The 11,903-nt window shown below is 42.7% G+C and overlaps 1 protein-coding gene across 1 annotated transcript in view; it reads left to right on the plus strand.

Moving 5' to 3' along the window:
* Positions 1-11,903, plus strand: part of FAM126A (family with sequence similarity 126 member A) — an 85,074-nt gene that overhangs the window by 70,983 nt on the left and 2,188 nt on the right. Inside the window, exons 9-10 of the mRNA XM_018568870.1 lie at positions 3,626-3,713; positions 5,579-5,738. Of these exons, the coding sequence (XP_018424372.1) occupies positions 3,626-3,713; positions 5,579-5,738 (248 nt within the window). The remainder of the gene's footprint in view (positions 1-3,625; positions 3,714-5,578; positions 5,739-11,903) is intronic.

Raw genomic sequence — 11,903 nt, forward strand, 5'->3', positions numbered from 1 at the left:
CATAGGAAGGAGCGTGCGCTCCACTGTTTGGATGTGGTTCGCGCTCTTCGTGTTTATTTGGACACTACGGCTTCTTTCCGCGAGACCGACTCCCTGTTCGTGCTTACGGAGGGTCCTCGTAAGGGTCGGGCCCCGTCGGCGGCTACCATCTCTAGGTGGATTCGTACTGTTGTGACTCAGGCGTACGCCATTAAGGGGCATGAGCCTCCATTTCCTGTCACTGCCCATTCTACTAGGGCTGTTGGGGCGTCCTGGGCTTTCCGCCATGGGGCCTCTGTTTCTCAGGTTTGTAAGGCCGCTACTTGGTCTTCTGTTCACACCTTTGTTAAATTTTACAAGGTGGACGTGTTCGCATCGGCGGATGCTGGTTTGGGGCGCAAGGTGTTGCAGGCGGCGCTTTGAGGGGTCTTTTGGGTGTTTTTGTTTGTTGTTGCCCATCCCTCAGTGTGTTACTGCTTGGTGACGTCCCTACCATTCAGGATCTACGATCTGTTGCCCTGTGTCCTTCAATGAACGGGAGAGAAAATAGGATTTTTGTACTCACCGTAAAATCCTTTTCTCTCCGTTCATTGAAGGACACAGGCCCCGCCCTCTTTTATGGGGTGTGCACTCCTAACTGCTTGTTACTTACTGGAGACTTGTCAGCAAGTGAGGGGTTGGGCCACCAGCAGGGGCCGCCCCTAGGCTGTCTTGTCTTTTTGTTATGTGCCTAGCGTCCTACTCCTGCAGGTGGCGATATACCCTACCATTCAGGATCTACGATCTGTTGCCCTGTGTCCTTCAATGAACGGAGAGAAAAGGATTTTACGGTGAGTACAAAAATCCTATTTTCTCTCTCTCCCATTGAGGGACACAGGAAGTCTTTGGTTAGAGTTTACTGCTGCCTATTGGAGAGTTGGACACTTGCAAACAACAAAAACTGGAGATCAGCCCAGGATAACTCCTCCCACTGCAATCATGCCTCAGTTATTTGCTGCTGTCCTGGGAGGATGGATGTCTTTTCTTAACCAGTTGACATCCGCGGTGTTAAACCCCCTTCCCATCCAGGCCATTTTTCAGTATTCAGCGCTGCGGTACTTTGACATTTATTCCGTCATGCAGTGCTGTACTGAAATGAATTTTATACCCTTTTTTGGGGACAGACAGAGCTTTCTTTTGGTGGTATTTATTCACCACTGGGGTTTTTATTTAGCGGGCGGACGCGAACGAGCACATATAGACAATCTGCGGGCTATGGAGCTGCTGATCGCCTATATGTGAAACACCCGGTAACGGGTGTGTGCAATGGTCGGGTCTTTTCTGCCCGTGCGTGCCCGCAGAAAAAAAATGCCGTCTGATGCTGCAGTGCCGTCCGTCCGTTTTTTTTTTTACTATGGGCGGACGGCAAGTGGTTAAGCTGTGCTATGTGGAAGGCAGCTCTATTTTTGCTAGCACCTTTTTTTCTTACATTTTTTTTTTCCTCATTCTGGACTCTTTTCTCTACATTGCTGTTAGACCTTGTCTCTACAGTTGCAGCCATCTAGCACAGCCATCCTTAGCCTGACATTTTGGAGTGCTGCATAGAGACCGTGCTGAATTGAATTTTTGCAGGAATAGCCTGCAAGTGACTTTCTGGCACTGGATTTTGCGCAGGGTGTTTTCTAGATTCTGTGCTGGTAAATGTTAACCCCAAAGCACTTTCCTGGTGCAGAGCCCCTGTCATTGGCTGAGCACTTACCCTGTACCTAAAGACTGACTTTAGCTTTAAATTTCAGTTGTGACAGTCTGCTGTCAGAGGCTTTTTCTCAGATGGGTCTCATGTCTATACACATGGGTAGGGCACAATAATGCTCTGGACCATGTGTGAGAAGCATTTGATCTGCATGGCCTTCCAAGGAACTACGTCTCTTTGCATCTACTCTTGATACTATATCAAGGACACCAGTGGTGGCAAAAGCACCCTTTTTGTTTTCAGGGGAAGATTCCTAAGGATTAGAGTGCAAATTCTTCTTCTGTAACTGTTGAGAACTTTTTTGTTGTTCATCCACTCTTGCGCCGTCTGTTAAGGCCCGTAGAACCTTGGCTACCAGTCGGCTTGCAAGGCCTGGCACTCAAATACTGCCAAATCCTCAAACAAGCCTTCCTTGGCATGAAGATGCACCCTCAATTTCCATGGGGAGGGGGGGATGTTCAACCTTCCCAGAAATTGGACAGCTTGCACCTCAGATGCTTGGGCGCAGGAGGTGGTATCCCAGGGCTTCAGTATTGAGTTTCACTCCCTGTCTTCTCAGTTTCTTACCTTCTACTGTGTCAATGTGCAGATTAGCAGACTCAATCGGGTCTTCTGGACCTAGGTGTCATTGAAACCATTTGGCCACAGGAACGGAGGCAAAGATTTTATTCCACCTGTTGACCGTTCCCGAACCAAAAAGGGACATCTGCCTCATCTCTGATCTCAAAGCCTTGAAGGTTATTTGAGTCCAGAAATTCTGCATTGAAACCACCAGGTCTGTTATCGCCTCACTTCAGGAAGACTTTGACTTCTGTGAACATCAAGGATGCATATCCGCATACCCCCATCTGTCCCGTATATACACGGTTTACTATGTTTTGCTGTGTGGCCCCTACACTACAGTTTGTGGTCCTGCCCTTTGGTCTCTCTTCTATATCTTGGGTGTACACCTTAGGTGTTAACCAAGATGCTGGCCTCAGTATTAGCCCTGTGTAATCTCCATTGCGGGATGCTTAAATGATCTCCTGTTGAGCAAACAGTCTGCGCAGTCTTTGTCAGACAACATTGCTTTGAACTGCTGCAACGTCTAGACCAGTGGTGGCGAACCTTGGCACTCCAGGTGTTTTGGAACTACAAGTCCCATGAGGCATTGCAAGGCTCTGACAGCCACAGACATAACTCCCAGAGGCAGATGCATGTTGGGATTTGTAGTTTTGGCACAGCTGGAGTGCCAAGGTTCGCCACCACTGGTCTAGACAAAGTGATCCTGAACCTTCAGAAATTGTCGCTGGAATCGAGTAATTGGTTGGAGTATAGGAGATTAGTTCTGGACACATCTCAGGCCAAACTTCAGATTCTCCAATCACTTTTTTTCATGAGTCCTAGGTCTGATGGTAGCCTCCTTCAGGACGGTTCTGTTTGCCCAGTTACCCTCCAGACCTCTACTATGCAACATTCTGTCATTGTGGGACAAGCCAATCAAGTCCCAATCGCTTTTATTGTAAAGCCAACAATCTGCTTTACAAATGAAAACAGTCCCGGCGGAGTTGGTTTAAACGGGCCCGGTGCCAGTGACGTACTATGGACGTCATTGGTCACTAAGGGGTTGATTTGGCTTTGTCACTCGGGCATTCCAGTGGTAAGATGTCTCCGCTGGAATTAATTCACCCTATCTCACCAGAGAATTAATCAGGCAGCTGAATGCAAGGGCTGCAACAGCTGGGTATAGCCGGAAATGCAAATGTAGAGATCTCAAGCCAAGGGTTATAAGACACCACTGGGCCTTTGTCCACCAAAATTAAAATAACAGGCTGATTTGGGTTTTCATGACTCGGAAGTGTAAGCTGTCCCCTCGCCCATTGTACAGGTGACTTTACTGCTCTGGAATTCTCATGTTTCAATTCTCTCTTGCAGCTATAATGGAGAATGGGATTCTGCACGTAGGGCACTGGATGATGTTCTGTACAGGGCACAGCTGGAACTGTTCCCAGAGCCTCTTCTGGTAAGCATAAGGGACTGTTCATTATGTTATGCCTTTTACTCCGCACTGAGCTCTTTACAGGCAGGACAAAGTTTTAATTTTATAGAAAATAAAATTATATCTTAATCCATGACATATCAAAGTGCCTAGCCAAATCGTGTGCAGACAGGTTATATCATACTTTGGTAGCTGAGATTTTCACGTGTTTGAGTGTGTATCCCCATAGAAAGTATATGTTATAGTAAACATGATGCTTAGGACTAAATTGTGGGATATTTCTTCTTCATATCATGTATTTAATTCCCTTCATTTATGTGTGTAAAAGCTGGCCGTACACTTGGCAATTTTGAAAGCTTTTAACTGGGTGTAAAAAAGGTGACTTAAAGTGATACCAAAGTCAGCAGTTAAATCTTAAAAATACATTCAAGTACCTTTTAACTATTCACAATACTGGACATTTTAAAGTGCATCACTCGGCTGTAGATCCTCAAATCATCACTGAATTGGTGCGTACACTGTCCTTCCTTCTGGAGGGTAGCTACTTTTGTTTCCCATGTGTGTTGTAAAGTAGCCACCACTCCAAGCTCACTCCCATTATGGACTACAATTTCAATACAAATTTGTAAACGTTAGATTGTATGTAAACACGGGAGTGAGCTTGGAGTGGTGGCTACTTTACAACACACAGGGACCATGGGGAACAAAAGTAGCCACGCTCCAGAAGGAAGGACAGTGTCAGCACCAATTCAGGGAGGATTTGAGTATCTACAGCTGAGTGATATACAAATAAGGTACGTTTTTGTTAATAGTTGGGGTACTTGAATGCATTAAAGTGACATTAAAGGCAAAAATGTTTTTGCCTCCAACACAACGTTAATGAAAGCACTTATCTTAAATCATGTTTCTTAACCCGATCATCTTCTTTCCTGTAGTTTTCAGCCTTCTCTCCAGCGCTGTGGCGAGTCTCCGATCCAGCGCTCACTCCTCTGTGATTGCTGGCGCTTCCTGTCCCACGGTGTCTGCATGCGGGTGCAGGCGCCCATAGACTTGTCTCTCTCCTCGCGTCTTGGCCAAAAATGTGAACTGCGCATGCGCCCGCCCCAAGATGCTTTGCGGCAGCCCGAGCGGTTTCACATTTTCGGACGGGTGCGCGCAGGGAAGATACAGGTAAGTTTAAACCGCTGTTAAAGCGTTTTTTGTTTTTGTTTTTTTTTACTTTTTGCATAGATCTACTGCTTGCTAGCCGTAGATATATGCAAAAGAAACCCATTAATTTTTTTTTTTTTTTTTTTAACTCCTGAGTTTAGTGTCACTTTAAAATTCAACAGCAATCTGCTACCACCTTTTTGAGGCAAAAGTTCCAAGATATGGTGCAAATCGACGTGTGACATTCACAGTGCCAGTTGAAAGGCATTTTTAAACCATTTCTTTTATTTTTTGTTTAAAATTTGTGGAATGGTAAAATGTACAGACATGTGTTTTTTCATTTAAAAGGTGCTGAAAATCTTACAAATTTGTCACATGTATGGCCTACAGAAGTATTTCTTATGGAGTAGCTTGTGTTCCATTACTGGAGCAGCACTAGCATTAATGCCTTTTTTGCATTGAACCGTTAACATTGGATTCTTGGATAACAAACACAGTGCTTCATGTATGTGTTCGTGTAGAAAATCAGTTTGCTATGAAACCTGTTTTTTGGGGGTGGTTTTTGTTCTCCTTTTGTAAAAACAAGTATCAGCTGAAATTTAGTTGATAACCAAAGGCCTGTACCAACCCTTTTCTCCAGTTTGTATGTACTGTATTGGGGTTTACCCCAACACACTGCTGGCCTGATTGTTGTCTATACACATCCTCACTCTGAACTGATCCTTCACTTTTTTTTTCAGGTTGCAAATGCAATAAAGGCTTCATTGCCCCAAGCTGCTATTAAGGGAACTAAGGAAGGCACTAAAAGTATACAGGTTGAAATTGCTCCAACCTCATCTAGGATATCTAGGAATGCTGTCACAAGTATGTCTATTAGAGGCCACAGGTGGAAGCGAAATGGTGAGAATTTTTAACTAGTTTTTTTTTTGCCTTAATGCTTCACCAAATACCACTTCTAATGAATGGTGAAAATGAGAACAGTGAAGTTACTTTATTCTAGTTACATGAAGCAATGCAACAGTCATTGTTTAAAACGTATAATCGATCATCTTAGAATTGGTTTCTCTCTTTGCCTTTTATGTACACTATAAACCGTGCTTCAGTTGCTCCTTGTAGGTAGATCATACCCCCACTTAAAGCAAATCTAAACCATAAGTGGGTCATGTTTAGCTAGCTAAACCACTGTGCATCATTAAAAAATGTCATAATTCATTCCAGCCTCTTTATAACTACTTCCTGCCTACATGCACTCACTACAGCAGTGGCTACATGTGATATCTCAGGGCAGGGTTCCTGTGGGTGCCGATGGCAGCATATGCCTACACAGTAGTTGTCCGCATGGCCACTTGTCGTTTCCATTGGGGATGGATGGCAGGGTAACCATGCAGGAGAGCAATGGGGAGACAGGGTCATAGCGTTTTCGCTCTATAATAGGAAGTGCCTGAACAAGGACTTTAATGGCAAAATCACCAAGTATTATTTTCATGAAAGCTGCAGATTTAAAAAAGATTGAACATGACGCTTGAAATTTCATTAACGTAAAAAAATAGGAGGTTTTAGTAATTGGGGTTACTTCTAATTTAACAGTACAATGCCAGTGCCTCTTCTGGTCGTTGAGGCTTTACCATTACACACTCCTCCAACTCAACAAGCATTGTGTTGAGTTGGAGGATGGACATGTAGTGTTGTCAAAAAATTATGCAACGCAATGATGCTTTCTGTGCACGGAGGTGTGCTGGTAAGGTGCCCTGGAGTGCTATTCAAAAAGAATGACCAGTCATGCGTTACTGTTTTTGCAGTAACATGTGTTTTACTACACGCTACTGTGGTGCATAAGTTTGAAATGGCAAGATGAAGCATTACTCCTGGGTAGGGGGGAAGCTGATCTCCAAGCCTGCTGAAGGTTCAGTCTGCATGCAGGCTACAGAAGCAAATAGAAAGCACAGAAATTGATTAGAGAATTATCAATGTACTTGCTTGTCAGTGCCTGTGCTCTGGCAGTATGGAAGTGGAGTTCTTGCTGCTGGGTCTCTTCAGGCAAAAGTAATTCTCACAACACGTGGAAACACCCAAGAGCTGTAGCTGGGCAGACCATATTAATATTAACATCAACCGTTTAAAAACTATGCTATGGGACTAACCCTCACGTTGGATACTTTCCACTTGCATTGCCAAGAAAATGTCCCATTACACAGTTTTCAGTTGTCATAATTTTTTATTACAAGGCTTTGTGTTTTTCTGGCAATACAAGCACACGTGTATCTTTTTTTTTTTTTTTTTTCCATTTCTAAAGAAGGATGAGATTGGAAAAAATTGAGTGAAAAGAAACTGCAAAATAATCATATTAGCATTGAACACCTTCGGTATTTGAGAACTGGGCATTGTCAGCCCAATCTGATTTGATATCCCATTTAAAATGGAATGCCACTTTTGTTAATAATAAAAACTGTGATCTATGTACATTACAAACATGTTAAGGTACTTTGTTGCAGACTCCTACCCCTTTCCCTTCTGAAGAAAAAGCGGTTTGTTTCACCATGTACTTTCCTGACAGATTCCTGAATTACATGGTCTAGTTTGTTATACCCAACTGTTGCACTGTCAGTGTTCTAATGAGTAACGTTTCAGTGCCTGCATTCCTTTAGACGTATTTAACCCATAGGAAGGATCTCGCCAAAAATGGCATCTGGGAAAATCAGTGAGACAGTCATACAAGCAGAAAATGACATTTCTGGGGACGTTCCATCCACCAAGGTTGCCATATTGCATTGAATTTGAACGGTTTTAGAAATTTACAGCGGCTTCAGATTGAAATGAAAAGGTAATTGTTTAATAACATTAAATTACAAAATGGCTTGTGTAGCAGTTTTACATGCTACATCCATTTTTTAAACAAGTGGAGTTCTTTTACCTGGGAATTCTGCTCCCCTCTGATGAAAAACACACACACTGGCACTTCTGACCATTCAACGATCATGGCAAAGTGTTTTGCATTCAGGTTAGAACAAGTGTTAAAAAAAAGCATTCCTTTGGAAACATTTAGATTTTTGCAATATGTTTGTTGAGAGGTGAGGGGGTGTGGGTAGAGCAAGCTTCAAAGCATTAGCAAAGCTTTAAGCGAACTTTAAGTAACATTGTTAAAGTATTTAAAGGATATTAAACACCGATACTAATGGTAGCGCTCAGTCTTACTAAACAAGTACCTAGCAGGCTCCAGCACCACTTGAAACATATTGAAAGTTTACTTAAGTCTGCTAGCAGCTTGTTTTAAAGTGACAGTCAGCCCTACCAATAAGTTTATTGGCTAACATCCGAACTGAAAAGGGTACTTTAAAGGCCCTTGCAGAGCTACTCTGAACTTGTCAGAAGTATTAAATGCTTTAGAAAAGCTTACTGTACACATTGACTTCATCTTGTACAAGAGCAATGTGTACAAGGCCTTAGGGCTGTGAAAAATAAACTATCCCAAACATGTTTCATCGGATGTGTACTATTGAGACCACAGGAGAGTAACAGTATATGCTTATTGGGTGGTAGCAGTGGAGTTACTGCAGGGGAGGGATCACTCCATCACATCTTGAACCCCCCCCCCCCTTTATTTTTGAGTCCTGACCATAAAATAAAAAGTTAATGGACATACACTCTACCATGTAACATGGCACCGTTTAGAAGGAATAAATCGGTCATACTGGGAGTCTTTCATGGAATCTTTTCTTTAATTTTGTAAATGGTTCTTCTGGTTTACGATGAAGTGTTTTTTGCCTTGGATACAAAGGTTTATCTAGTTGATAATCATAGGCTAATCCTCCCGAACACTGTCCAAGTCTTATCTCATGCTATTTTATTAATTGTGTCAGTGCTAAACATGCATTATGTAACTTCACATTTAAACTGGGGATTTTACTGCATTTTAAATAGAAGGTAGGCAAAGGAGAGCGGCTGTGGCATTAGCAATTAATCATAGACGACAAAAGCAGCAAAGCGCCACCTCCTTGTGTGAAATCTTTTTTTTATTTTTTATTTGAATAATAAAAACTGATATAAATACTCCCAATTATAAAATTTCAGTCACGCTTGTCAATAACCGCAAGATCAGTTAGACACTGTATTCCGCTCCGACTGCTTATAGACAGCTGCCTCCGGTCACATCACCATATCACCATACCATCGTGCCACCGGCTGCTTTTAGGCTGGATTTACCATGGGTGATTCTGAGGAAGGGGGTATGCCCCTGAAACGCGTAAATCCAGCCTAAAAGCAGCCGGTGGCACGATGGTATGGTGATGTGACCGGAGGCAGCTTTCTAGACGCAGTCGGAGCAGAACGCTGCTTAGACACTGATCTTGTGGTCTCTTATTGACAAGCGTGACTGAAATTTTATAATTGGGATTATTTATAACTGTTTTTATTATTCAAATAAAAAAATATTTCATATAAGGAGGTGGCGCTTTGTTGCTTTTGTCTTCTATGTATCTGGTGAGAACCACAGAGTCTCTTTGATGAGCAGCCTCTCCAAAAGCTGTGGATATTTACAAGAAAGACTACTCCTGGAGGATTGTGTGATGGTCATCATTGGCGCCAAGAGTTACATCGACTTTTTCTGTGACATCAGCAATGAATCATTTAGATCAGATGCTTTATTTTATAAAACTGATTGTGTAGCTCAACTTCAGGCTTGCGTAATAAGAAAATGCTCAGAGCAGTGCTGTTGGACTGTGTGGACTAAATCATGGCCAGTGCTTGTGACCAATACAGTCTGAAGTAATTGAGCAGATCTGACCACATTTGTGAGTGTCCAGTATATTTGTATTGCTTCTCTGTCGTATTACTGTAGGAACACGCACCTAATGTTGTCATGAAAGTTTTTTAGAGACACTTGTGTTCACTAGTTTCTATATTTTTGTGTTGACAGTAAGCCATGTGATCATTTAGAACAGGAGTCCTCAAACAAAGGGGCCAGCTCAATGTCCTTTGGGGGGGCCAGACTGGCCAGTGGCAGTAGAAAATTATTTGGCATCAGTGGGAGTAAACAGTGGCTCAGTTGGAAAGTTGTGGTAAGTTGGAATAGAAAATGAGCTAGTGCCTGTGGTCAGCGGAAGGAGGAATAATGCCCTATCATTGGTAACAATGGAAGGAATAGTACTTTGTTGCTGGTATTGTAAAGACCTGTGCCCCCCTAATTGTGGCAGTGGGAGGAATGTTTCTCATTATTGGTGTCAGTTGGAGGGAATAGTGCCCTATTGTTGGTCCCAGTGGGAAAAAGTGTGCCCTTTTGTTGTCAGTGGGAAGAATTATGTTCCATTGCTTGTGTCAGCTAAATGAAGTGTGGCTCATCATTGGTGCCATTGGGAGGAATATCGCCCCATTGTGTCAGTGGAGAGAATAGTGCCCCATTGGCTAGATAGACAAGCAAAGGGCCACATCCAGACTGCAGTTTGGGGGCTACTGATTTAGAATGTCAGCTATTTGGACTAAATGTATTTAGACTACTAGTTTTTTGTTTTCCCCGCTAAAACTATCATTTTTGGTTTATATTTTTCAATCTTTTAACCACAACTAATGTCTAGCTGGTTTACATTTGTTCATTATTCATGTAACATTTGTGTTGATGTTCATTTACATTACTTGTTTTGTCTCCAATCCCCTTCATTGTCATTTCAGCCATTGTCTTCCTTTTTTTATTTCCATCTAGAACAAAATGACACTAATAATGACTCAACAGACATGGGCAACCTTGTCATACCCGAGATTAGTGTCACCAGTGTGCCCGGAGACAGAACCGGCAATGGGGAGAGAATGAAACCACTAACAGATAATGATGTTCTTCATGAAAACTGTTCAGAATCTAGAACTGAGGGCAAACCTGAAATCAGAAGGCAAAAATCTGTAAGGAGATTGCTGGAGGATGGGATGTCATCACCTGGCAGAGTGCAGTGTTGAATCACTTGGTAGATGATGGGCACAAGGTACCTGGCAAGTGAAAGGGTCACAGTGCATGGGTGCACACACTAAAACGTAATAACTGCAGTCAAGCATGCGTATCTGTTAAGTAAAGAATTCCACCTGAAATGATTTATCTCTCAATGTGGGTATAGGACACCTGTGTTCTTGTTAGATAATGTAGAGGATAGTGGAGTCACCCTTGCAAGCCATGGAATTGGCCCTTCATAGGTCTTAATATCTTGTTGCTTAGTCTGTCTGGACCTGTTTCAGTCCAGAACCTTCACCATGACCCACTCAATAAGGTAGAAAATACCTTTTTACTGACTTTTTTTGTGTACATTTTTGATCGAAATTCTCTGCCATTTAAAGCAAACGTACACTTCACGTGTATGCATACCTCTGTCAGGTGTTTATTGCTCTTTGTCCACACTGGGCAGATTCACCTTCTGTTTGTCCTGCTGACCATTGTCAGTTGGGGGCAGAAAGTGATGGGAAATCCAACATTTTGCAGTTGTCACCAGAACAGGTTGTAAAGAAAAGGTCTCCAAGGGGAACCCCTGTTGCAGTGATCACTGTCTAAGAAGGGAATTCCACTTTAAAGGGCAGGATATGAATTGCAATGATTTCTCCTGCCTACCATTCCAATTTTCCCTGCAGTCCCATCCTGGTACTTCAGAGTTTGGGGCACATGTGGAGTTTATTTGCCCTCCCACAATGCAGTGTTCAGTCTAAGTAGAGGAGGTGGCTTGCCCACCAGTACTTCAGGAAAAGTTTGTGTTGGATTTTTCAGGGGATTGGCACTGAATCATGCATACAGTGCAAGAGGGTGGGGGTATTTGTCTTTCGTTTAAGGTGACACACTTGAAGCAAACTATTCGCTTGCTAAGCCTAGAGGATTTTGATCAGAAAAAAAAGTTGCATATTTTCTACCTTTTTATGGAGATGTTCATCTTCGAGTGATTGGGAGTTTTCGACACATGCACAGAACAGGAAATGTCAAATGATCAGTTCTTACTAGAGGTTCTCAGTAGGTAAGTGTGGTTTCACTACAAATGAAATGTCCTAATCAGTCAGATATTTGTTGGGTGGAGTTTTCATTAAAAACAGAGCATTCATGCTTGA

Source organism: Nanorana parkeri, unplaced genomic scaffold (genome assembly GCF_000935625.1).
Source record: "Nanorana parkeri isolate BGI_ZX_2015 unplaced genomic scaffold, ASM93562v1 scaffold1256, whole genome shotgun sequence".
NCBI lineage: Eukaryota > Metazoa > Chordata > Amphibia > Anura > Dicroglossidae > Nanorana > Nanorana parkeri.